The sequence below is a fragment of the Callorhinus ursinus genome, unplaced genomic scaffold, assembly GCF_003265705.2.
Source record: "Callorhinus ursinus isolate GAN/ISIS: 27379988/994484 unplaced genomic scaffold, GSC_fseal_2.0 scaffold5, whole genome shotgun sequence".
Lineage (NCBI taxonomy): Eukaryota > Metazoa > Chordata > Mammalia > Carnivora > Otariidae > Callorhinus > Callorhinus ursinus.
Window position 1 is genome coordinate 81,902,872 of NW_027397067.1, and position 25,531 is coordinate 81,928,402.

Below are 25,531 nucleotides of genomic sequence, written 5' to 3' on the forward strand. Positions count from 1 at the left end.
AAATGGGATCGACTCCTTGATTTGTCTTTCTTCTGTCTTGTTGTTGGTGTATAGGAATGCCACTGATTTCTGTGCACTGATTTTATATCCTGCTACTTTGCTGAATTCCTGTATGAGTTCTAGCAGTTTTGGGGTGGAGTCTTTTGGGTTTTCCATATACAGTATCATATCATCTGCAAAGAGTGAGAGTTTGACTTCTTCTTTGCTGATTTGGATGCCTTTGATTTCTTTTTGTTGTCTGATTGCTGTGGCTAGGACTTCTAATACTATGTTGAACAGCAGTGGTGATAGTGGACATCCCTGCCATGTTCCTGACCTTAGGGGAAAAGCTCTCAGCTTTTCCCCATTGAGAATGATATTCACTGTAGGTGTTTCATAGATGGCTTTTATGATATTGACGTATGTACCCTCTATCCCTATACTCTGAAGAGTTTTGATCAAGAAAGGATGCTGTACTTTGTCAAATGCTTTTTCTGCATCTATTGAGAGGATCATATGATTCTTGTTCTTTCTTTTGTTAATGTATTGTATCACGTTGATTGATTTGTGGATGTTGAACCAAACTTGCAGCCCAGGGATAAATCCCACTTGGTCATGGTGAATAATCCTTTCAGTGTACTGTTGGATCCTATTGGCTAGTATTTTGGTGAGAATTTTTGCATCCATGTTCATCAAGGATATTGGTCTATAATTCTCCTTTTTGATGGGGTCTTTGTCTGGTTTTGGGATCAAGGGAATGGTGGCCTCATAAAATGAGTTTGGAAGTTTTCCTTCCATTTCTATTTTTTGGAACAGTTTCAGGAGAATAGGTATTAATTCTTCTTTAAATGTGTGGTAGAATTCCCCTGGGAAGCCATCTGGCCCTGGGCTTTTGTTTGTTGGGGGATTTTTGATGACTGCTTCAATTTCCGCAGTGGTTATAGGTCTGTTCAGGTTTTCTATTTCTTCCTGGTTCAATTTTGGTATTGAAACATCTCTAGGAATGTACCCATTTCTTCCAGGTTATCTAATTTGCTGGCATATAGTTGCTCATCATATGTTCTTATAATTATTTGTATTTCTCTGGTGTTGGTTGTGATCTCTCCTCTTTCATTCATGAGTTTGTTGATTTGGGTCATTTCTCTTTTCTTTTTGATAACTCTGGCCAGGGGTTTATCAATCTTGTTAATTCTTTCAAAGAACCATCTCCTAGTTTCATTGATCTGTCCTACTGTTCTTTTGGTTTCTAGTTCATTGATTTCTGCTCTGATCTTTATTATTTCTCTTCTCCTGCTGGGTTTAGGCTTTATTTGCTGTTTTTTTTTTTCTAGCTCCTTTAGGTGTAGGGTTAGGTTGTGTATTTGAGACTTTTCTTGTTCCTTGAGAAAGGCTTGTATTGCTATATACTTTCCTCTTAGGACTGCCTTTGCTGTATCCCAAAGATTTTGAACAGTTGTGTTTTCATTTTCATTGGTTTCCATGAATTTTTTTAATTCTTCTTTAATTTCTTGGTTGACCCATTCATTCTTTAGTAGGATGCTCTTTAGCCTCCATGTATTTGAGTTCTTTCCGACTTTCCTCTTGTGATTGAGTTCTAGTTTCAAAGCATTGTGGTCTGAAAATATGCAGGGAATAATCCCAATCTTTTGGTATTGGTTGAGACCTGATTTGTGACCTAGGATGTGATCAATTCTGGAGAATGTTCCATGGGCACTAGAGAAGAATGTGTATTCCGTTGCTTTGGGATGGAATGTTCTGAATATGTCTGTGAAGTCCATTTGGTCCAGTGTGTCATTTAAAGTCTTTATTTCCTTGTTGATCTTTTGCTTAGCTGCTCTGTCCATTTCAGTCAGGGGGGTGTTAAAGTCCCCCACTATTATTGTATTTTTGTCAATGTGTTTCTTTGCTTTTGTTATTAATTGCCTTATATAATTGGCTGCTCCCATGTTAGGGGCATAGATATTTACAATTTTTAGATTTTCTTGTTGGATAGACCCTTTAAGTAAGATATAGTGTCCTTCTTCATCTCTTATTACAGTCTTTGTTTTAAAATCTAATTCGTCTGATATAAGGATTGCCACCCCAGCTTTCTTTTGGTGTCCATTAGCATGGTAAATGATTTTCCACCCCTTCACTTTCAATCTAGGGGTGTCTTTGGGTCTAAAATGAGTCTCTTGCAGACAGTATATCGATGGGTCTTGTTTTTTAATCCAATCTGATGGCCTGTGTCTTTTCATTGGGACATTGAGCCCATTTACATTCAGGGTAACAACTATTGAAAGATATGAATTTAGTGCCATTGTATTGCCTGTAAGGTGACGGTGACTGTATATTGTCTGTGTTCCTTTCTGATCTATGCTGCTTTTAGGCTCTCTCTTTGCTTAGAGGACCCCTTTCAATATTTCTTTTAGGGCTGGTTTTGTGTTTGCAAATTCCTTTAGTTTTTGTTTGTCCTGGAAGCTTTTTACCTCTCCTTCTATTTTCAATGACAGCTTAGCTGGATATAGTATTCTTGCCTGCATATTTTTCTCGTTTAGTGCTCTGAAGATCTCATGCCAGTCCTTTCTGGCCTGCCAGGTCTCTGTGGATAGGTCTGTTGCCAATCTAATGTTTCTACCATTGTAAGTTACATATCTCTTCTCCCGAGCTGCTTTCAGGATTTTCTCTTTGTCTCTGAGACTCGTAAGTTTTCCTATTAGATGTCAGGGTGTTGACCTATTATTATTGATTTTGAGAAGGGTTCTCTGTGCCTCCTGGATTTTGATGCCTGTTTCCTTCCCCACATTAGGGAAGTTCTCTGCTATAATTTGCTCCAATATACCTTTTGCCCCTCTCCCTCTTTCTTCTTCTTCTGGGATCCCAATTATTCTAATGTTGTTTCCTCTTATGGTATCGTTTATCTCTCGAATTCTGCCCTCGTGATCCAGTATTTGTTTCTCTCTCTTTTTCTCAGCCTCTTTATTTTCCATCATTTGGTCTTCTATATCGCTGATTCTCTCTTCTGCCTCATTTATCCTAGCAGTTAGAGCCCCCATTTTTGATTGCACCTCATTAATAGCCTTTTTGATTTCGACTTGGTTAGATTTTAGTTCTTTTATTTCTCCAGAAAGGGTTTCTCTAATAACTTCCACGCTTTTTTCAAGCCCAGCTAGTATCTTTAAAGTCATGATTCTGAACTCTAGGTCCGACACCGTACTAATGTCCATATTGAGTAGGTCCCTGGCAGATGGTACTACCTCTTGTTCTTTCTGCTGAGATGATATTTTTCGTCTTGTCATTTTGTCCAGAGGAGAACAGATGAATGAGAGAACAGAATGCTAACAGGTTAACAACGTCCCCAGCAAATATACTCTATTCAAATCAGAAAAGACCTGAAACCAAGGGAAAAGAAAGGGAAAAAAAGAAAAAGAAAAAGATAAAAACAAACAAAAACAGAACAAAACAAAAAAACAGAATATGATCAAATATGATCAGGCTAGTGCATAGATCAGTGCCACACACTAGATTTAGGGTGTATTTTGGTCTGTTAGAAGAACTTGCCTCCTAAAATTTTAAAGGAAGAAAACTTATATATGTACAAAATAAGGATTGATACAATGAAGGGATGAAAGATGACTGTAAAGATGAAAATTATAAAAGGTTTTATAAATGGAATTGATAAGTTGTTTGAAAGAAGAAAGAAGAAGATTAAAAAAAAAAGAAAAGAAATGGGAGAGACTGTGATCAGGCAGGAGACTAGAACAAAGCCATACACTAGTGATTTAGGGTATATTTTGATCTGTTAGAAGAAACTGTACGTCAAAATTTTAAAGAGAGAACAACTTATATATATATGCCAAAAATAAGGGTAACTACTATAAAGGGATAGAATATGACTCTAAAAATGAAAAATAAAAAATGTTTTTTTAAAAAAGGAATTGATAATATGTTGGTTGAAAAAGGGAAAAAGAAAAATTAAAAAAAAACAGTTAAAAAATTAACTTTGAAAAACTAATGAATCATGGTAAAAAAGCCATGAATTCTATGTGCAGTATTCCCCTAGCGCTGGAGTTCTCCCGTTCTCCTTGATCAGTAAACGTGGTCTTGGCTTGCTGGCTGTTCCTGCTGATCTTCTGGGGGAGGGGCCTGTTGCCGTGGTTCCCAAATGTCTTTGCCGGAGGCGGAATTGCCCCGCCCTTGTAGGTCCGGGCTAAGCAATCTGCTCGGGTTTGCTCTCAGGAGCTTTTGTTCCCTGAGAGCTCTCAGTATGGCTTTGGAGGACCAGGGTGAAAATGGCGGCCTCCCACTCTCTGCCCGGAGGAGCTGAGAACTCGGGGCCCTGCTCCTCAGTGCGCCCCCAGAGAAAAGCAGTCAGTCACTCCCGTCTCCCCAGTCTCCGGCTGCACTCCGTGCTCACCCGGCCTGTGACCGAGCGTTTCTATCTCTGGCACCCGACCCCGTGTGGAGTCTCCAAACCCAGCAGATCCCTGCGGTGCGCTCCCGCGCCGCTCCTCCCCGGGGAGGAAGGGGAGTCTCCCCAGATCTGCCGCTTGTTGGGTCCCTGCTGGAGGAGCAGTGGCCCAACTGGGCCGCGGATCACAGTTTATGGCCACCCCGAGCTGAGAGCCCGCGCCTCGGCTCCGTCTCTGCAGCCGGCTTCCCCGCTCCGATACCTGGGAGCTCTGCTGCACTCAGGCACCCCCGGTCTTTCTGTGACCCCAAGGTTCCTGAGTCCACACTGTCCCGCGATGTTTCCGCCTCCCGCTTAGCCACTGGAGTGACGTCCCTCAGCGGAACCGACTTCTAAAAGTTCCAATTTTGTGCTCCTTGGCTCTAGCACTTGCCAGAAGCGTTGGCTGGATGTTCTTGCTGATCTTCTGGGGGAGGGACCTGTTGCAGTGATTCTCAGTGTCTGCCAGAGGTGGAATTGCACTGCCCTTAACCGGGGCCGGGCTAAGTAACCTGCTGGGGTTTGCTCTATGTAGCTTTTGTTCCCTGAGGCTTTTGGAGTGGCTTTAGAGGATGAAAATGAAAACAGTGGCCTCCCAGTCTCTGGTCCTGGAGGAGCTGAGAACTCGAGGGTCCCAATCCTCAGTGAGCCCCAGAGAAAAACAGTCAATCTCTCCCGTGTCCCCGGTCTCCAGCTGCACTCCGTGCTCACCCGGCCTGTGACCGAGCGTTTCTATCTCTGGCACATGACCCCCTGTGGAGTCTCCATACCCAGCAGATCCCTGCGGTGCGCTCCCGCGCCGCTCCTCCTGGGGGAGCAAGGGGAGTCTCCCCGGATCTGCTGCTTGTTGGGTCCCTGCTGGAGGAGCAGTGGCCCGACTGGGCCGCAGATCACAGTTTATGGCCACCCTGAGCTGAGAGCCCGCGCCTCGGCTCTGTCTCTGCAGCCGGCTTCCCCGCTCCGATACCTGGGAGCTCTGCCGCACTCAGGCACCCCCGGTCTTTCTGTGACCCTGAGGGTCCTGAGACCACACTGTCCCAGAGAGGTTTCCACCTCCTGCTTAGCCACTGGAGTGACGTCCCTCAGCAGAGCCGACTTCTAAAAGGTCCGATTTTGTGCTCCGCGGCTCTATCACTTGCCAGAAGCGGCGGACGGAGGCCCCCACCCCCGCTGTCTATCCTCCTGAAGATCGCCTCGGATTCACTTCTCCGCACATCCTACCTTCCAGAAAGTGGTCGCTTTTCTGTTCAGAGAGTTGCTGCTTTTCTTTTCTTCAATCTCCAGTTGAGTTCGTAGGTGTTCAGGATGGTTTGATCCTTATCTAGCTGAATTCCTGGGACCAGACGAAATTACAGTCTCCTACTCCTCCATCATCATGGACTCTCCCAAAATCAGAACTTGTAGAAGTCTGCCTGAAAGGTGCTCAGGAGGCAAAGGAGGGCGGAATTCCAGGTGGAACAGTGTGGTTTCAGGATCCCCAGGGTCACAAAAAGACCAGGAGTGCCTGAGTGTGGCAGAGCTCCTAGGCATCAGAGCAGGGAAGCCGGCTGCAATCAGTGAGCCCAGGAGTGGGCTTTCAACTCAGTGTTGCCGTAAACCACAAAACGCAGGACAGTCGGGCAACCGCTCTCCAAGCAGGGGCCCAGCAAGTGGCAGAACCATGGTGAGAACCCCCTCCCTCCCCCAGGAGGAGTGGCGTGGGTGTGCACCCAAGAAGTTTGCAGGGTTTGGAGACTCAAAAAGGGGTTATGTGCCTGAGATAGAAATGCTCAGTCACAGGCTGGGTGAGCACAGAGTGCAGACAGAAACCAGGGAGACAGGAGTGACTGACCACATTCCTGGGGTGCACTCAAGATTGGGGGGGCAGGAACTTCCAGCTCTGGGGCTGGAGAGTCAGGCGCCACCATTTTCATCCCCCACATCAACTCCAGAGCTGCGTACACTGAGTCCGGCCACTGGCAAGGAGGGTGCAATTCCACCCGGGGCTAAAACACCTGAGATTCAGTGCAACAGGCCCCTCCCCCAGACCAGCAGGAACTTCTGGCAAATACCAAGTTTACTGATGGTACAGAACTGCAAAACTCCAGGGACGCCTGGGTGGCTCAATCGTTAAGCATCTGCCTTCAGCTCAGGTCATGATCCCAGCGTCCTGGGATTGAGCCCCACATCAGGCTCCCTGCTCCACAGGAAGCCTGCTTCTCCCTCTCTCACAACCCCTGCTTGTGTTCCCTCTCTCGCTGTCTCTCTCTCTGTCAAATGAATAAATAAAATCTTAAAAAGAAAAAAAGAACTGCAAAACTCAAGCTCTTGGGGAAAGAAGTATATAGCATTCATGGTGTTTTCTTATTATTGTTTCATCTTTTGGGTTTTTTTTTTCCTTTTCAGCTATCTTTTTTTTAATTTTAGCAATTCTTTTTAAAAGTTTTTTTAAATTTTCATTTTCACATTTATATTTTATATATATTTTTTCATTTTTGGCTTCCTTTCATTGTATTCAATTTTATTTTTGTGTATATATATATATGTATATTTTTTTTTTCCTTTCTTTCCTATTTTGGGATCTAGTTTCTTCTAACAAACAGGCCAGGATACAGCCAAGATCTAGTTTATTGTTTTGTTCTACTTGTTGTTTGATTTTATTCTTTTTGTTTTTGTATCTCTTCTCTTCCAATTTGTTTAGTGTATATTTTTCTGGTGTCGTGGTTCCTATTTTTGTATTTTCTCTCTCTTTCATCTATTCTTTTCTGGACATAATGACAAGACTGAAAAACACCCCAAAAAGGGAACAGGGGACATTTCTCACTGCCCAGGATTTAATCAATATGGATATAAGTAAGATGTTGGAACTAGAATTAAAAACAATGATTATAAAGATACTAGCTGGGCTTCAAAAAAGCATAGAGGAAACTAGAGAATCCCTTTCTGGAGAAATAAAAGAACTAAAATCTAATCAGGTCAAAATCAAAAAGGCTACTACTGAAATGCAATAAAAAATGGAGGCGCTAACTGCTGGGATAAATGAGGCAGATGAGAGAGTCAGTGACATAAAAGACCAAATGATGGAGAATTAAGAAGCTGGGAAGAAGAGAGATAAACTACTGGATCACGAGCAGAGGATTCAAGACATCAGCGCTACCATAAAGTGAAATAATATTAGATTTGGGGTCCCAGAAGAAGAGGGGGGTGGCAGAGGGTTTATTTGAAAATTATAGCTGAGAATTTCTCTAATCTGGGAAAGAAAACAGGCATTCAAGTCCAGGAAGCACACAGAATCCCCCTCAAAATCAATAAAAATAGGTTAACACCTCCACATAGATGCGGAAAAAGCATTTGACAAAGTACAGCATCCTTTCCTGATTAATACTCTTCACAGTGTAGCGATAGAGGGTACATAGCTCAATATCATAAAAGCCATCTATGAAAAACCCACAGCAAATATCATTCTCAATGGGGAAAAACTGAGAGCTTTCCCCCTAAAGTCAGGAACGCGGCAGGGATGTCCACTATCACCACTGCTATTCAATATAGTATTAGAAGTCGACTTCTAGCCACGGCAATCAGACAACAAAAAGAAATAAAAGGCATTCAAATCAGCAAAGAAGAAGTCAAACTCTCACTCTTTGCAGGTGACATGATACTCTATGTGAAAACAGAAAACATTCCACCCCAAAACTGCTAGAACTCATACAGGAATTCAGTAAAGTGGCAGGATATAAAATCAATGTACAGAAATCAGTGGCATTTCTATACACTAACAATGAGACAGAAGAAAAAGAAATTAAGGAATTGATCCCATTTACAATTGCACCCCAAACCCATAAGATACATAGGAATAAACCTAACCAAAGAAGTAAAGGATCTGTACTCAAAAAACTATAGAACCCTCATGAAAGAAATTTTGAGGAAGACACAAAGAAATTGTAAAACATCTTATGTTCATGGATTGGAAGAACAAATATTGTTAAAATGTCTGTGCTACCTAGAGCAATATACACATTCAATGCAATCCCTATTGAAATACTATTGACATTTTTCACAGAGCTGGAACAAATAATCCTAAAATTTGTATGGAACCAGGAAAGAACCCGAATAGCCAGAGGAATGTTGAAAAAGAAAATCAAAGCTGGTAGCATCACAATTCCGGGCATCAAGCTCTATTACAAAGCTGTAATCATTAAGACAGTATGGTCCTGGCACAAAAACAGACACATAGATCTATTGAACAGAATAGAAAACCCAGAAATGGGCCCTCAACTCTATGGTCAACTAATCTTCAACAAAGCGGGAAAGACTATCCAATGGAAAAAAGTCTCTTCAACAAACGGTGTTGGGAAAATTGGACAGCCACATGCAGAAGAATGAAACTGAACGATTTTCTTACACCATACACAAAATAAACTCAAAATGGATGAAAGACCTAAATGTGAGACTGGAATCCAGAGGAGAACATAGGCAGAAATCTCTTTGACCTCAGCAGCAGCAACTTCTTGCAAGACACATCTCTAAAGGCAAGGGAATTTGAAAGGCAAAAATGAACTATTGGGACTTCATCAAGATAAAAAGCTTTTGCCCAGCAAAGGAAATAGTCAACAAAACCAAAAGACAACCGACAGAATTGGAGAAGATATTTACAACTGACATATCAGATAAAGGACTAGTATCCAAAATCTATAAAGAACTTATCAAACTCAACACCCTAAGAACAAATAATCCAATCAAGAAATGGGCAGAAGACATGAACAGACATTTTTCCAAAGAAGACATCCAAATGGCCAACAGACACATGAAAAAGTGCTCAACATCACTTGGCATCAGGAAAATACAAATCAAAACCACAATGAAATACCACCTCACACCAGTCAGAATGGCTAAAATTAACAAATCAGGAAACAACAGATGTTGGCGAGGATGCGGAGAAAGGGGAACCCTCCTACACTGTTGGTGGGAATGTAAGCTGGTGCAGCCACTCTGGAAGACAGTATGGAGGTTCCTCAGAAAGTTGAAAATAGAGCTACCCATGACCCAGCAACTGTACCACTAGGTATTTACCCCAAAGATCAAATGTGATCTGGGGCACCTGGGAGGCTCAGTTGTTAAGCATCTGCCTTCGGCTGGGGTCATGGTCCCAGGGTCCTGGGATCAAGCCCCGCATCGGGCTCCCTGCTCAGCGGGAAGCCTGCTTCTCCCTCTCCCACTCCCCCTGCTTGTGTTCCTTCCCTCGCTTTGTCTCTCTCTGTCAAATAAATAAATAAAATCTTTAAAAAAAATGTAGTGATCTGAAGGGGTATCTGCACCCCAATGTTTATAGGATCAATGTCCACAAGAGCCACACTATGGAAAGAGCCCAGATGGCCATCGACAGATGAATGGATAAAAAAGATGTGGTCTATATATACTTTGGAATATTACGCAGCCCTAAAAAATGAAATCTTGCCATTTGCAATGATGTGGATGGAACGAGAGGGTATTATGCTAAGCGAAATAAGTCAATCAGAGAAAGACAATTATCATATGATCTCACTGATATGAGGAATTTTAGAAACAAGGCAGAGGGAACAATAAAACAAGGCAGAGGATCATAGGGAAAGAGAGGAAAAAATGAAACGATGAAACCAGCGAAGGAGGGAAACCATGAGATACTCTTAATCATAGGAAACAATCTGAGGATTTGAGGGGTGAGGGATGGGGTAACTGGGTGATGGACATTGGGGAGCGTATGTGTTATAATGAGTACTGCGTCTTATATAAGACTGATGAATCACAGACCTGTACCCCTGAAACAAATAATGTGTTAATTAATTGAATTTAAATAAAAATAAAAAATAAAATAAAATTTCTGATTTTGTGCTCCGCTGCTCTATCACTTTCCAGTAGCTGGCTGATGGAGCCTCCTTCCCCACGCCCGGTTGTTATCTTCTGATATAGCACCCCAAATTCACATCGCCACACCTCCTACCTTGCAAAAAGGGTTGCTTTTCTATTTGTAGAATTGCAGCAATTCTCTTCTCAGAGATCTGGTTGATTTTGCAGGTGTTCAGAATGATTTGATAACTATCTAGCTGAATTCCAGGGACCAGATGAAATTAGGGTCCCCTACTTCTCCACCATCTTAACTCCTCCCCAAATCCTCCCTTTTTAAAGGGATTTAACAGGTCTCGGGCCCCTGCAGACGTCCTCTGCTGGTTATCAGTTCTGGGGTGTTGTCTGCCAGTGCTGGTCTCGGCAATGTCTGGTCTTAGCTGCAATGCCCTCAACACAAGCCACTGCTTGACATGAGTGACTACATCTTGCTCTCTACAAATGGCTATGGCACAGGCATGGCTCCTGCCCTCCAGCATCCAGCTCCCTCTAGCACCTCCTGCTGGCAAAGTGAAAATGTGCGGGCAGAGTGGCAGTGAAAAGCTGGGCACAGAGGCCAGCAGCATGGACCTGAGCCCTAACTCCCGCCCCAGCCAGGAGGCAGTAGATGGTGGGATGGTGAAGAGGAAGGTGGTGACTTTGGGGCTCCAAGGCATGGGGTTCCCTTCAAGGCATCGGGAAGACAGAGGTGAAAGGGACAGCTTGCAGAGGGGGCCGGGGGGGGGGGGCTCTTTCAACAAGAGAAGGGACCCAGAAAGCTTCTAGGGCTCCAGAGGGCAAGGCTGCCAGAGCATGGAGCAGGGTGACTTCAGGGCCACACTCCTCACCGGAAGACAAGGGGGGGACAGCAGAGATCATGCTGGCTCAGGACCCTGAGTGCAGACCTGGAGCTCACACCCTTTTGTCAGGTAGGGCAGGGTCTGGGCGGGACTGACATGGCCATCTTTCTCCAGCTGGGAGGATGCCAGCAAAGGTGGTTCTGAAGGGGCTTCCCAAAGCCCTGCACAGGTGAGCTCGGGTGCCTCCTCCCAGCTGACCAGGGAAAAGCCAGTGGCTCATCTGTGGGCACGCACCCCTGGTCTCAGGATCCCAGCTCTCTACCTCATCCTCCACTCACACTGTCCTCTTTGTACCCCCACCAGGTCCACTCTACAGACAGGGGGCACCTCCCTGCGCCTGTGGTGCCCAGCTTGGTGCCTGCCACCTGGCGGGCCCTGTGTCATTGTGCTGCCTCCTGTAGGATCATTTCTGGGCCCCGGAGAAGCCAGCTGGCTGCCTGGAAGCTGGAATGCCCCGCGGGGGGCACCACCTTGTTGGTTCCACTGTAGAAACCTGGCCAGTGGGCAGGCTGGGGCTTGGCACCTCGGCCGCCTGGACCCTGGCAGGTATCAGTCTGCAAACAGGAGACAAGTAAGGGAGGACTTGTCCAACTGGAGATAAGGAGGCCCCCCACACTGAAATCATTCAGTTATTCATTAATTCCACAAATATTTATTGTGCTTCCCACATGTTGGGCACAGTGCCCAGCCTTGGCTCACAGTGGCCTTGGCTGGGATTGGGAGGGCCAATGGTTTTCACAGGAAGGAGGGCCGTGGGGGTGGTGAGTGCCAACCTGTGGCATCGGGGAATGGCTTCTTGTTCTTTTTGTTTGTTTGTTTTTAAAGATTATTGACTTATTTCTTTGTTTGAGAGAGAGAGAGAATGCACAAGCAGGGGGAAGGGCAGAGGTAGAGGGAGAAGCAGGCTCCATTGAGCAGGAAGCCCCATGCGGGACTCAATCCCAGGACCCTGGGATCATGACCTGAGCCGAAGGCAGACGCTTCACCCACTGAGCCACCCAGGCGCCCTAAGGGAATGGCTTCTGCGTGTACTTCGCACAGTCCCAGGTAGTAGAGAAGACCTATTTAAGAGATCCTCTGGGCTCAGGGGGCAGGTGCACCTGCCCCCCCCCCCCGCCTGGCTGTGTCCTCCCTGCAGCGAGTCTTCCGGCCAGCTTCCTGCCTTGTTTGCCTCATCACTACGGCAGAGCCCCCTGTGCAGCCGGCCGCAGGAGGCGCTGCTGAGTTCCCGTGCGCCGAAACCACGGACCGCTCCCGAGCCCGCCTGCACCCTCTGCCTCGCCACCCTGTGCCCGTGCCTGGCTCCCAGTGCTGGCACCACACTTCTTGGCCTGGGGCTTGCTCCTGGCCTTGATCCTTGGATCTTAGCGAAGTAGGACAGCAATGCCCGAAAAACGGATGCCCCCCTCAGTCTCTGAGGCGCCCCCAGTCCCTCGCGAGGTGGTGGGATGGTCAGAGGTGAGCTTTCTCTACAAGCACCACGTGATTCCCGCGGGAGAAGGGCGTGGCCTGCAGCGGTAACTGGCCGAGCATGCCTTCTCTTCCTCGTATCCCCTAGAGATGTCCCTTTACCTCCTGAGTGAATCACTGGCTCTCCAACCCTCACCTCTGGGTCTGCTTCTAGGGGAGCTCCAACTCGGCGCCTTCAGTGGCCGGCACACAGTCGGTCCACCGGCCGCTGCGGCAATGACAGTGAGCACCCCAGTAGAAGCGGGCACTCCTGGGGAGGCTGCAGGCATCTGCAGAGTAGACCAGACACCTGTCTGCGTGCGGCCTAGGGTCCAGGAAACTGTGGTTTGATCTTCCCTGGGCTGCTGAGTCCAGAAAAGCATCCCCAAATGGCAGCTGAGCCAGATACCTCCCACCAAGAAAGTCCTGTCCCCAGAAGCCGCCACCGGCAGACAGGCCTGGACTGGGGATCTCAGGGTCTGGTCCGAGGCCTGACAGTGCAGTTTAGCTGGAGGGCTGAGCGTGGCACCGAGGCTTGGCACCCTGGTCTCCTGAGTCGAGTTTGAGGGGCTTCCTCCAGGTTGGCCCTGAGGATCAAACACTCTCTGGGTGCGAAATGCTCTGTCATCTGTAAAGTCTGGCCATCATCCCAGAGCTTTCGGAGCCCAGAATTCTCCAGAAAGGTGTGTTGACACAGGCATCATGACCTCTGGGAAAGGGGGAAATGTCGCCAAGACTGTGACCTTCAGTGCCACTAACTAGAAGGACTGATCCAAGGGCATGGAGGGTCTAGGCCATCTGAAGCAAAAAGGAATCATACGGGAGGATATGAGAGAGGGAGAGAGAAGGGGTGAAGAAGGGAGAGGCATCCACAAGACAAGGAGAAGCACAGTGGGCAGGAGGGGAGCCCCTCAGGGGTGCACTGGTGAAGGTTTAACAAGCAGCTTGCCCACAAAACCATGCAGTGCATGTGCTTAAGTTTACTGCAAATTATATGCACGTAAAAGACACGTAGCACACCAGTCACAAAGAATAATAAGATACACAGTGCTCCTTATGGTCTCCTCCACACGACCAGCAGATGGGCCCAGAATGCTTTGCTGGGCTTTCTTGCAGCACGAGGGAATCATCCATTCTGACTGGTGTGCTGACGGATATTTTCCTCTGTCTTGAAGGGTAAGAGGAACGTGGAACAAAAGAGGCGTCACACGTGGGGGCTCCCTCATCAACGCTGTCAGGGAATTCTCTGGGCCAGGGGATAATTGTTTTCAAATTCTGCAAGTTTGGTGCCACTCCCAGAGCTCACAGCAGCAGACAGTCACTTCTGCATGATCAGCGTTTCTCTGCCACTTTGTTAAGTGTTAATAATCCAAAAAATGCTACACTGCGACATGGTTTTCCCTGACCATCTGCCGATTTCTGCGGTGTGGACCATCCCCTCCGGCTGACCCCGCTGCCAGTGTGGGGCCACCGGGGGCTGAGTGGGGCAGCGGCGCCAGTGGCCCTGCCACGTCGTGGCCCCACCGTCAGCCACAGTGGCCAGAGTGGGCAGAGCCACCACAGCAGACTGGATGACAGTCACATGTGGCAAAATAATCGGAGGTAATCGGTTCTGAGTATCACCTTCGTTGTAATATGATGTATTAAATTACAAGGGGATATAATTTAATTTGACATACGACTGTCCTTAATGAAAGCTCCCCAAGTTCTTGGAAATCGAACGGCTGGCTCTGGAGCACACCGCCGCTGTCCCTGCAGTGTCCCTGCCGTGGTGGGGGGAGAGAGAGGGGAGGCAGCCAGTGGGGGAGGGGTGAGGGGAAAGGAAGAAAGCACGTGGAGACTGAACATTAAGCAGAAAGCCAGGTGGGAGGAAAGGGAGGGAGAGAGGTGGGGAGGGGATGCCGGGGGGCTGGGGGGAGGCAAGGCCTGTGGTTCCCCCAGCTGCACGGTGGGCCTCCAACCTGGTGTGGTTTGTGGAGAGGGCGGGCAGGGCAGGTTGGTACTGGGGCTACAGCAGGGTGCCTAGGGCTCTTTGCACCATGGGGTCCGGGGCCAGAGTCCCCCAACCACATGGAGGCTGCTAAGACCATGCATGCACAGAAGAGGACAAGTTGTACAGTTAATTCAGCTGTGTCCCACTGTTAGGACATGAGGAATGTATTTTCTTGATTAAATTTTAAAAATACAAGGAATAGCAATGGGGCGCCTGGGTGGCTCAGTTGGTTGGGCGACCGACTCTTGATTTCAGCCCAGGTCATGATCTCCTGGTTGTGGGACTGAGCCCCATGCTGGGCTCCGTGATCAGCGGGGAATCTGTTTGAGATTCTCTCTTTCCCTCTGCCTCTGCCCCTTCCCCCTGCTCACTCACTCTCTCCCTCCTTCTCTCTCAAATAAATCCATCTTTAAAAAAAATATACAAGGAATAGCAAGACATGGACAATAAAGGTCTATTAGAGCTGTGCCCTGACATCACCTAGAGGGAGTGTGACTATTGAAAGTCAAACTCACTCAAGTTAAATGACATCTAAAATTCAGTTCCTCTGCTGCACTAGCAACCTTTCGAACACTTGATAGCCAGTAGTGGCGGGTGGCCGGTGGCATCTTAAGCAACCACAGGTGATGTGCGGTGCCCAGCCAAGTCTGAGAGGTGTGGCTTTGAATCACAAAAGCTTTCTTCCAGCTTTCTGTCTCCCCAACTCCACACAAACCAACACTATTGTTTAGGTTATCTGGATTTGTCAGGGGAAATGGTTCCTTTGCTTGAAAACCAAATATCTCTTAAGTTCCACTTGTCTAAGTGGCCTGTGGGGGTGACCAGAATCCCATCTTCCTCTGTTTGCCATAAAGAAGACCAAGAGCAGGTCTGCAGCTCTGACGGTGAGCGAGGAGACAGCACTGGCCTGCCGCAGAACTACCCCACCCCCCAGCCCCGCCAAGTCTCATGTGCTTTCTCCGCTCCTTCTGGAGCCCTGGACGTGCTTCTGCTATCTCCAACGAGGTGAGGAGCTGCCCAGCAGGAAGGTGTGGGGGACTCGGCTTTTTTTCACTCAGGATAATTCCCTTGAGTTTCATTCAGGTTGTTGCCTGTGTCACTAGTTCATCCCTTTCATTGCTGAGAAGTGTTCCACAGTGTGGATGGACCACAGCTGGTCTAACCACTTCCCCACTGAAGGGTATCTAAGTTGTTTCCAGTTTTTTACTATTTTGAATGAAGCCCCATAGGTGTTTTGCACACACACACATTTTCATATCTCTGGGAGAAGCACTCATTGCTGGGTCATGCTGTACTTGCATGTCCAGTTTTATAAGAAACTGCCACACTGTTTTCCATTGTGGCTGACCAACCTACATTCTCACAAGTGGTGTGTGAGTGATCCAATTTCTCTGCATCCTCACCAGCATTTAGTGTGGCCACTATTTTTTTATTGTAGCCTTTCTGACAGGTGTGTAGTGACATCTCATTGTGACTAATGCTGAATTTGCATTTCCATTAAGGATAATGATGTTGAACATCTTTTCGTGTGCTTGTCGGTGAAATGTCTGTTCATGTGTTCTACTCCATTTTCTAATTGTATTTTCATGTTTTAACTGTGGAGCTCTGAGAGTTCCCTATATATTTTCGATGATACTTCTTTGTAGGATTGTATAGCTTATAGAAATGTCCTCCAGGTCTGCAGCTCATCTTCCCATCCTCCTAACAGGATCTTTAGCAAAGTAAAACATTTTAATTTTGAGGAAGTCCAATTTATCGACTGTTCCTTTTATGGATTGTGCTTTTAGTGTCAACTCAAGAACACTTTGCCTAAGCCCTAGATGGTATTCTTTCCCATATCTTTTTAATGTTTGTAAGATCTGTAGACATGTCATCTTTTTCATTCCTGATATTGATAATTTCTTTTTTCTCTCTAGTCATGATCATTCTTTCTAGGGATTTATTAGTTTTATTAGCTTTTTCAAAGAAATAACTTTTGATTTTGTTGATTTGGGGGCTCCTTTTTCTATTTAATTAATTTCCGTTTCTATTTCCTTTGGGTTCATTTGTTATATGTTTCCTAATTTCTTGAAATTGATACTCCCATCTTTAACCTTCTGACTTTCTACCATTAATACATGATTTTAGATCACAAATTCCTCCTTATAAGCAGGCATTAACACTACACGACAAATAATAATGTATTACTGTTCACTTTAAAAATAAAACTACCAGTTACTTTACCAGCAAAAATGGGCTTATTGGAGAACAACAACAACAAAAAAATGCAGTGCAGGACCAGCATCCTATGTCAAAACGATAGGAAGCCTCTTTTGTAGAAGAAAGGAGGAGCTGGGAGGGGCTGTTTTAAACTGAAAGTCCACTGCACTAAACTGGGAGCTGGAAGTAACTGGTTTCTCATTGGCTGAGCTGAGACAGTCTCTCACAGGCTGGGCTGTGACAGTCCCTCATTGGCTGGGCTGTTGCCTTGGGAACCTTCCTTCCTCCTCAGTGCAGTAAAGGGTCTCCACCCGGCAAGGTGAGGTGCTTGCCCGTTGAATGGGCTATTGACGAGGGGAGGCAGGAGGTGAGAGCTCACCTGCTGGCCTCTCTTGCGTCTAAAGGAAGCTTCCCTTTTTTCATTTTCACATTATGTACACATTTAATTTAATATAAGTATACTCTAACTTCCATTGTCATTTTTTTTGAGTCTTAGAATATCAAGAAATTTACTGCTTCATTTCCGAACATTGGGAATATTTTAATTTTTGTTATTAGTTTTTTACTTAATAACACTATGGTCAAAAACACACTCAAGATGATTTCAATCCATTGAAATTGTAGAGAATTGCTTTACCCACAGCATATGGATAAAAATTTGATAATTATTCCATGCCCACTTGAAAAAACTGATTTTTCAGTTGTTGGATGCCGTGCTCTGTATGTCATTCGGTCAAGTTTGTTAATCCTGATGTTCAAATATTCTACCTCTTTATTAATTTGCTGGCTTGTTTTGTCATACACACAGAGAAATTTATAGTGAAATCTACCATTTCATCTTTTATGTCTGTTAATGTTTGCTTGATGGATTTTGAGGCTATGTATATAGAGGCATACGAATTTAGAATTATATCTTCGGCTTGTTGGATTTACCCTTTTGCAGTTATGAAAAACTCTCCATTATAGCAATGCTTTTTGTATTGGCATCACCTTTGATACTAGAAAGTCTATGTTTCCTTTTTACGTGGTGCGCCAATTACTAAGAATAGCTCAGCTCCAGCGGTCCCCCGCCAGGCCCCTCAGACCCGCTTCCCCCGGCCGGTGCCGCCATGCGAGGCTCCGCCGCTAGGGGCGCCAGACAGAGAGGGCGGCGCTGCGGGGAGGGACCTGCTCCTTCCGCGGCACTTCAGCCTGGCTGCCCCGGGGCGCTCTCTTCTCCGCCGCCGTCCAACCCGCCGCCGGTTTTTTCAGCGTGCAAAGCTTCGTCGCGCAGGGTGTGGGTCCAGCCCGGCCCTCCTCCAGCCCCGAGACCCCCGCCCCGGATTCACCTCTCCGTAGGAGTCTTTGGGGCCACTCACTCCTTGGAGCTTTCAATTTTTATTAATCCCATCTTCTTCATTTGGTAACTACAGCTCCAGGAGGGGAAGCTACCTAGGCTAATCATGTTTCCCTCCTGTAGGAGTTGGCAGCCTGAAGGCCAATCTAGCAGCTTGTTTTTATAGAACCTAAAAATAGTCTTTTATATATTTAAATGTTGGGGGAGGGGAAGAATCTTTTGTGGAAGTTGTGCGACATACATCTAAATTCCATCAAGATCTCTAACCTCTTTGTAAACCATGCAAAAACCAAAAAACACTTTGATCCGAATCAGTTCCCTCCTGCCTGGTGTGCCGTTGGTATCGTTTTCTGTCTTATTTTCTTTGACCTTCCAAATAAGGAATTATCCTTGCGCTACCTAGTTGAGGTTTGCTTTAATTTATCCACATGTCTTAGTCCTCTCGTGTTGCTGCAACAAAATGAGGACTGAGTGGGTTGAACAACAGATTTCTTTCCCCCAGGTCTAGAGGCTGGAGGCTGAAGTCCGGGTGCCCGCTGCCTCGGGTTCTGGTGAGGACCTGCTTTCTGGCCTGCAGCTGGACCCCTTCTCGGCCCCCTTCTGGCTGTGGCAAGGAGACAGCTTTCTGGCGTCTCACCTTCTAAAAATACTGATTCCTTTGGCTCAGGGCCCCACCTTATGACCTCATGTCACCTTAATTACTTCCTTAATCCAAATAGTCACATTTGACTTTAGGATGTCAACACGTGAATGTTCGAGGCACCATAGCTCAGTCCATAGCACCACATATTAAGATCACTCTTTATGATTCTATCTTTCTATCTGCGATTGTCACTCCCTTTAAAGAATGTTTACTGGGTGTTCCTTTAGTAATGATTGATCAGTGGTGAACCATTTCAGGTTGGTCGGTTTGGTTTTTTTTATCAGAAAATATCTTTTTAAGTATTCAATTCCAGGCTAATTTCTTATTTTCTTTCAGCGCTTTGGAGGTAAGAATTCTTGCCTCGTATTCTGACTTCCATACTGAAGGTTGGGTCCACACAAAGTATAATTGCTCTTCTGTTTTAGACATATCTTTTCTCCCAGGCAGCTTTTAATACTTCCCATTGGCTTTGAAATCCTGAAGTTTTACTCTGAATGTGTCTCAGTACAGGTCAGTTGTGATTGCTTGATCTGAGTATTTGTCGTAAATCAGTTTTGAAAACTCACCTGTTGCTCTTTGTTTTAAAATTGCCTGTGTTCTATTCTCTCCGATCCCCTCTGGAGTTCTGCCTACTTCTGTATTAGACTTTCTCCTCGTTCCACGTCTTCTAGGCTCTTTGTATCTTTGATCATTTTTTACCTCTGGGCTGCATTGTAATAATTTGTTCAGATGAAATTCCACTTTTTTATTCTCCATGTATGTGTAACCTGTTTTTTATCCCTCAAGTTTTTATATTCTGTGGTTTTCTCATTTCTAGAAGTTCTCTTTAGGTTTTCTTCCTTTTCTTTCTTGTGTGTGAGGCCTACTTAATATTTTTTCACTGTATCTTGTTCTTTCCTTTTTTTATGCTCTTTTATATCTTTTTTAATGCTCTTCTATATCTTTCAGCAAATCTGTATTATATTCTATTATTTCCAATGTGTGGTGGACTAGTTCTACTTGTTTCTTGTGTCTTTTGTGAATTTTGTTATTTTAGCAGGTATTTATGAGGTGATACCTGAGAGAGTCTATGACTTCTGAGTTCAGAGAATTGTAACTCAGGAGGAGCAAGCTACAGCCAAACCATAGGCTAGCCCCCACAAATAAAGGAGAAGCCCATTACTTTAGGGTGAAGAAGGAAGAAGTTGGGAGGGTGGTTTTGAAGGAAAGTCCGCTGGAGGCTAGCAGGGCTTCAGGCTGATGCTGGGTTCTGGCAGCTGAGCTGCAGGGGTGTGGTCGATTTCTTGTGGGAGCCCCATCTTTCCCTGGGGGGCCATAACTCATGATTATCTCCTGTTAAGGACGCTTCTGTTGGGTCTGTAACAGACAATTCTTATAATTCACCTGGACTAGTCGGGCATGAGAGCGCCCCCTTCTGGCCTCCTTGACTCCATTTTAGTGAGGTTCCCTTGATTAATTTTCATGGAGTATATTCATTCCTTCAGAGAGGATTTTCCTTTGGTTTTACCCTATAGAGACCTGGAAAAACAATCTGTTACCACTTCGTGTTTATTTCTTGTATTGGGCCTTATTGGAATAAACCAATAGTGGAAATATGAACCCCAAAGTCATATGAGAGTTTTTAATTTTCAGAGAACATTCTCTGTATGTTTCTCTCCATGCAGAGTCCGTACTGACACAGTTTCCTTGTGCCGTGTATGTGTTTTCTAGTTTCATACTTAATTTGGGATATCGCTCTTCTGAAGCTTATTTGTGGTTCTTTCATGCCCTCTCTTATGGAGAGCCAGTACCTTGTCCACTCCCTCACATGTGGTTCTAGGGAACCAGAGAAAAGCAAGTATCCTGACGGCTGCCAGCTCCAGGATGCTGATTCTATACTCCCATGATTCAGTTTCTTTTTTCTCTTCCTTCTTTCTTAATTTTGTTTCTGAAATGTTCAAATTGGCATGGCATACAGTTGAAAAGTATTTTAAATATTTATTCAACATGTTAAAGTTTAATAGGAGGGTTTTAAGCTCTCTACTGAGGCATATTGCCAGGTAAACCATTTCTATACTCCTGATTTTTCTCATTTTATTACATGGCTAAGCTTTCTACTTTAATGTCTGATTGTAGTTATGACAGCGTATGTATATCAGGTTTTCCAGTTTAAATGGCACACATCAATGTGTCACCATTAGGAATGTTTGTTTTAGGTTTCAGGGAGGTAACTTTTATTAAATGATTGAAATTCTCTTCTATTCCGGAATTTTTAGAAAATCATGTTAAGTGAATGTTGATGGTCATTGGGTTCTTACCCGTATCCTCCGATGAGAGCACGCAGCACCCTTGTGTAAGATGGAACCATTCTCACCTTGCTGGAGGAAGCTGCATCTGCTCATAACCTATCTGTTACTTTAATTCTCTTGGGCTTGGTTAGCTAATATTTATTCTGTAAAAAGGAGGAGGTGGTAGGAGGTTTCTAAGTGCTTGGGACAGAATGATGTTTCAGACAGATGGACATGCTTGTTCGAAGATGCAGAGGCTATAGAGAGCCTGTGTGTTCAGGAATGCACCAGTAGCTGCACATGTACCAATCAGGAGATGGGTCCATGGCAGCCTCCGACAGGCAAGATTTGAAGCCTCAACTCCCGAGCTCCTCCCGTGGGCCCTTGTGTGACCCATCGAGTCCAGCCATTAGAGGAGAGGGACTGGCAGCTCATGGAGCTTCAGGGAGACTTGTTACCCTTGGAAGACTGCTCCCTAGACTCAAAGTAGACCCTCAACCTCTCTTTTTTCTAGGTCTAAAAGCCGACACATAGGTGCTGAGGCTCATGGGCACGCATATTCTGGTGTGGGGGGTATCTGCCACCTTGCAGCAGCACTGCCTTGCCAGAGCCCCCCCGCTCCCCCCGCTCCCCCAGGCTGCCGTCCCAGTAGCAGTGGCACTCAGCAAGGGGAGTCTACCTGGCCCTGCTGCTGGCTACCTGACCCGAGTTCCCAATGTTGGACGAATGCACGTGGGCAAACCTGTGAGGCCACACACCTGTGCCAGCTGCTGGGCGAAGTCCAAGTTCATTCCACAGAATTCCTCCTGTTCCGTCTCCCAGAGTCCAGGTGGACAAGCCCAGTGAGAGGAGCCGTGGTGCTGCCCCCACCGTAGCCGGCTCTCCCTGGGATGCTATACCCCCGCCCCATGCTGAGGAGTCCTTCACTCCTGGGTGTCTCATGCCCAGATCATCCTGTCTTCCCCCTAGCCCAGGGTCCACCCAAGGCCAGAAGCATCCGAGCACACCTCTCCATGGGTGACACTCAGGCTCCCCTCCACCAAAACTGAAGCCCTCAAAGGCCAAGAGGAGGAAAGCGCAGCAGCAATGAACAGAATATAAGGCTTGTGTTCAAAGAGAAACACTGTTAGAGGGTTTGGACTTACTCCGAAGGCAAGTTGTGGGCCACGGCCAACTGGACTTGGTCCCCACCCAGCTACCCTAAGGTCTCTCAAAAGTCAGACTGTTAGTCAGTGGAAAACAAGTTTAATGCAACAGGTTCCAAACAGCTGCAGCGAGTCCATTTCAACTGTGCCATGCTCCAGAAGGCAGGGACCGAGGCATGCTCCATGGCTCACGGCAGCCTGAGGCCCCAAAGCCCAGAGGACAGTGTCAGGAAGAGCACCAGCCAAGCACTGCTGCCCCCCGCGTCGCTTGCGCTCCCGCCTTGTCTGTACCCTGGCTCGGGGAGGTCTGGCCCCTCTCTGTTACATAACATGCCACTGCAGCACTTTACATACAGAAAAGGCGTGGGCTTTAAGAGGACAAAGGACTTGACTATCAGATCCAACGATTCACCTACTGGACAATACTTTGAGCACTGCTTTGAAACATAGAAGAAACGTGGATATATTCCTAAGAGCAAATACAGAAAGGAATCACGTGAATTGAAAGCAGCGCCCCCAAAGAACTTTCTGTCTGTACCTGTCCAACCCTGAACTTCTGGTGCCCCCCGCCCAGAGGTCCATGGTTAAAGAGGCCCCCCTTCCCACTGCTGCCCCCCTTCCCTTCTCCCTCACCCCCCCCACGCCCCATCTAGGAGGGAGTCAGGAGTCATCACCAAGGAGGAATGGGACAGGCCTTTGCTATTGTGGATGTGGGGCGGCTTGCCTACAGAGTGGCCATGTGATACACCCCCACCCCTGCACCCTCTTCCCCAGCCATGGCTGGTGCATGCCTACTGGGACCCGAGGACTGGGCTCTCCACTGGGGAACCTAGAGGCTCCTAGGCCTCAGCATCTCACTACCAGGGTGTAGAGGTCTTGGTAACCACGGGACACACATGGGAGCTGGACTCTTGCCCATCCAGGCCATGGCCCAGGGTTCAGCACTGGGCTCTTGATGAGCCACCAGCCAGGGCCTAGGCGCCCATGCCGTCGCCGTGCACCTGCCAGGGGCAGCATGGTTCAGCACTGGCTGCACGGCACTCTTCTGGCTTCACCTCATCATCAGGTCATCGTGCCAATCGCTTTTCCCTAGGAGCTCGTGAAGTCGGCCTGGGGCTAGCGCCAGTCCTAAGCCTCCACTCTGCACCCCACACATTTCCGGGAACATGGGCGGGACCTCCGGAAGTGCTGCCACGCTGCCTCTGAATTCCTGAGCCCTGACCACGCCACTGCTGGATGGTGCTGGCTTCCAGACGCCTCTTTGGTGGGGGCAACTTCGTGTGGCCAGAGTTCTTGGGTGAGTTACAGGCGACAGAGCAATGGTCTCCCATTTAACAGCACACACATTCCTTCCAGAACATATGGTAAGCCCACACCCCTAATTATGTAGCTCTCTTATAAAACTATTCTCCGCGGGACAGGTGAAATCATTAAAGCTTCATTTTTCACTTAAAAATGAATACAGAGAGGGGCTTCTGGGTGGCTCAGTCGTTCAGCATCCGCCTTTGGCTCAGGTCATGATCCCAGAGTCCTGGGATCAAGCCCCGCATCAGGTTCCCTGCTCAGCGGGAAGCCTGCTTCTCCCTCTCCCACTCCCCCTGCTTGTGTTCCCTCTCTCGCTGAGTCTCTCTCTGTCAAATAAATAAGGGAAATCTTTAAAAAAAGAAATGAATACAAATAGGAGCGCCTAGGTGGTTCAGTCAGTTGAGTGCCTGACTCTTGGTCTCAGCTCAGGGTGATGTCCGGGTCCTAAGATCGGCCTGGTGTTGGGCTCCATGCTCAGTGGGGAGTTGGCTTGGGACTCTTTTTCCCTCTGCCCCTCCCCCTGCAGGGGCGCCTCTCTCTCTGTCTCCCTCCTAAGTTTGATAAATAAATTTGTATAAATATGGATACAAATAAACTTCTGTGACTTTCTTCCTGCACCCCACTATTTCCTCTAGTCCAACTTTTCGCGGTCTGACATATGTTGGCACTGGTTTTCCATAAGCTGGACTCCTCTGCCACCTGCTTTCAGTCCTGATGTCTCAGGACCTTGCTCTCCAATTTTTTTTAAAGGTCACTTTTGTATAAGTTATTCCCTGTTGAGAAAAACTGGACAGACCCTACTTCCTGTTAGTATTTACTGACCTGCCTGTGAACCCAATATGAACTGAGATACTTACTCACGGCAACAGAAGAACAAAACTTAGCACCCTCGTCACAGTTCGTTTCATGGGTGCAGTTGAAACTATTCTCTATCTCACATACATGACACCTCAGTGTTACACCTGAAAGGAGGAATAACAACAAAGGAGACAATTACAGTCTCCAGCCCTATCAGATGAACACCCACCATGCTCTTCCTCGTCTGAGTGAGTACAAAACCAGTGGGTCTCCAGTCCTTTGCCTTCTCTCCTGGGCTTCCCTCCTCCTCCCCCGGGCTGTGGCTCACTCACACACCAACACCCAGACACACGGTACGGACATGTACACACACAGACACGCACCAGAGCACCCGGGCACCCGCACCACCAGCCTGCGCACCCATACCTTTCCACAGAAGCACCCTCCACACGTGCATGCATGTGCGCACATGCACACATGGACACACGCGGCATCTCACATTCGGCGGCTCGGCAGATTTGCCACCTGCCCTTCCCGCTCACCTTTCTGGGCCACCTAACCTCCTCCAGCAACAGCTACACCCTCCTCGACACTCTTAGGCCCTGCGCCCTGACCCCTGGGCGACAGCCCGCTCTTGGGTCTGTATTAGGGCAGCACCCGCTCCTGGGAGAGAAGCTGGTCACCGTCTCACAGCTGTTCCAGTTCTCGGAGACACCCCTGGAAGTTCCCATGAGGCCCAGGCCAAGCTTGGCTCCCAGCCTGACATGTTCCAGGAAGGCAGTGTGAGGGGACACTGAGGAGACAGCAGGATGCTAGGGAAGAAACCAGGATTCCAGCCACTCCTGCCTGCCCTTGGCGGGGGAGCCCCAAGATGACAGGCTCTCCCATTAGGTGTCCAAATCCACAGGCTGCTCTGCTGACCCTCTCTTGCTCCCCGATGCCTGTGCTTCCAACCGCCCAGAGCCACCTGGGGCCGTGGCAATGTCCATTTCGGGTGGCCCCGCCGTGTCTACCAATGCATTCTGGCCTGCCTTCTTCTGCCAGTCAGGAGACTGAGGGGCCCAGACGTACCTTGTTTTCCAGACACGGTGACATCTGTCTCCACCCGTGGCAGGTCCAGGACCAGGAGCAAAGCAAGGAGGATCGTCATTTCCAGCGGTGCCTGGCCCTGGACACAAGGAGTGAGGCCATGTGCTCAGCTCTGTGGCTCCAGGGTTAGGCCTGACTTCCTATGTGTCCACCCCCATGGGTCCAGGGGAGGCAATGTGGTCTCTCGGGCAGGGTGCACAC

The 25,531-nt window shown here is 47.2% G+C and overlaps 1 protein-coding gene and 2 long non-coding RNA genes across 4 annotated transcripts in view; 2 read left to right on the forward strand and 1 right to left on the reverse strand.

Moving 5' to 3' along the window:
* The first annotated feature begins 12,012 nt into the window (after positions 1–12,012).
* On the forward strand, positions 12,013–21,519 carry LOC141372780 (uncharacterized). Its single transcript, XR_012378188.1, has 3 exons — positions 12,013–12,153; positions 15,403–15,553; positions 21,508–21,519. It is a non-coding gene; the product is annotated as an uncharacterized lncRNA (long non-coding RNA).
* Positions 12,395–14,209, forward strand: LOC141372779 (uncharacterized). The gene is made up of 3 exons (XR_012378187.1): positions 12,395–12,478; positions 12,731–12,798; positions 13,731–14,209. It is a non-coding gene; the product is annotated as an uncharacterized lncRNA (long non-coding RNA).
* Positions 21,520–22,218: 699 nt separating the features above from the next.
* Positions 22,219–25,531, reverse strand: part of LY6K (lymphocyte antigen 6 family member K) — a 29,903-nt gene continuing 26,590 nt past the window's right edge. For both annotated transcript variants that reach the window (XM_073893332.1, XM_025871540.2), the window contains exons 2-4: positions 25,313–25,409; positions 24,301–24,405; positions 22,219–22,607 (exon numbers count right to left, since the gene is read on the reverse strand). In XM_073893332.1, the coding sequence (XP_073749433.1) occupies positions 22,327–22,607; positions 24,301–24,405; positions 25,313–25,409 (483 nt within the window). In that variant the 3' untranslated portion in view covers positions 22,219–22,326. The remainder of the gene's footprint in view (positions 22,608–24,300; positions 24,406–25,312; positions 25,410–25,531) is intronic.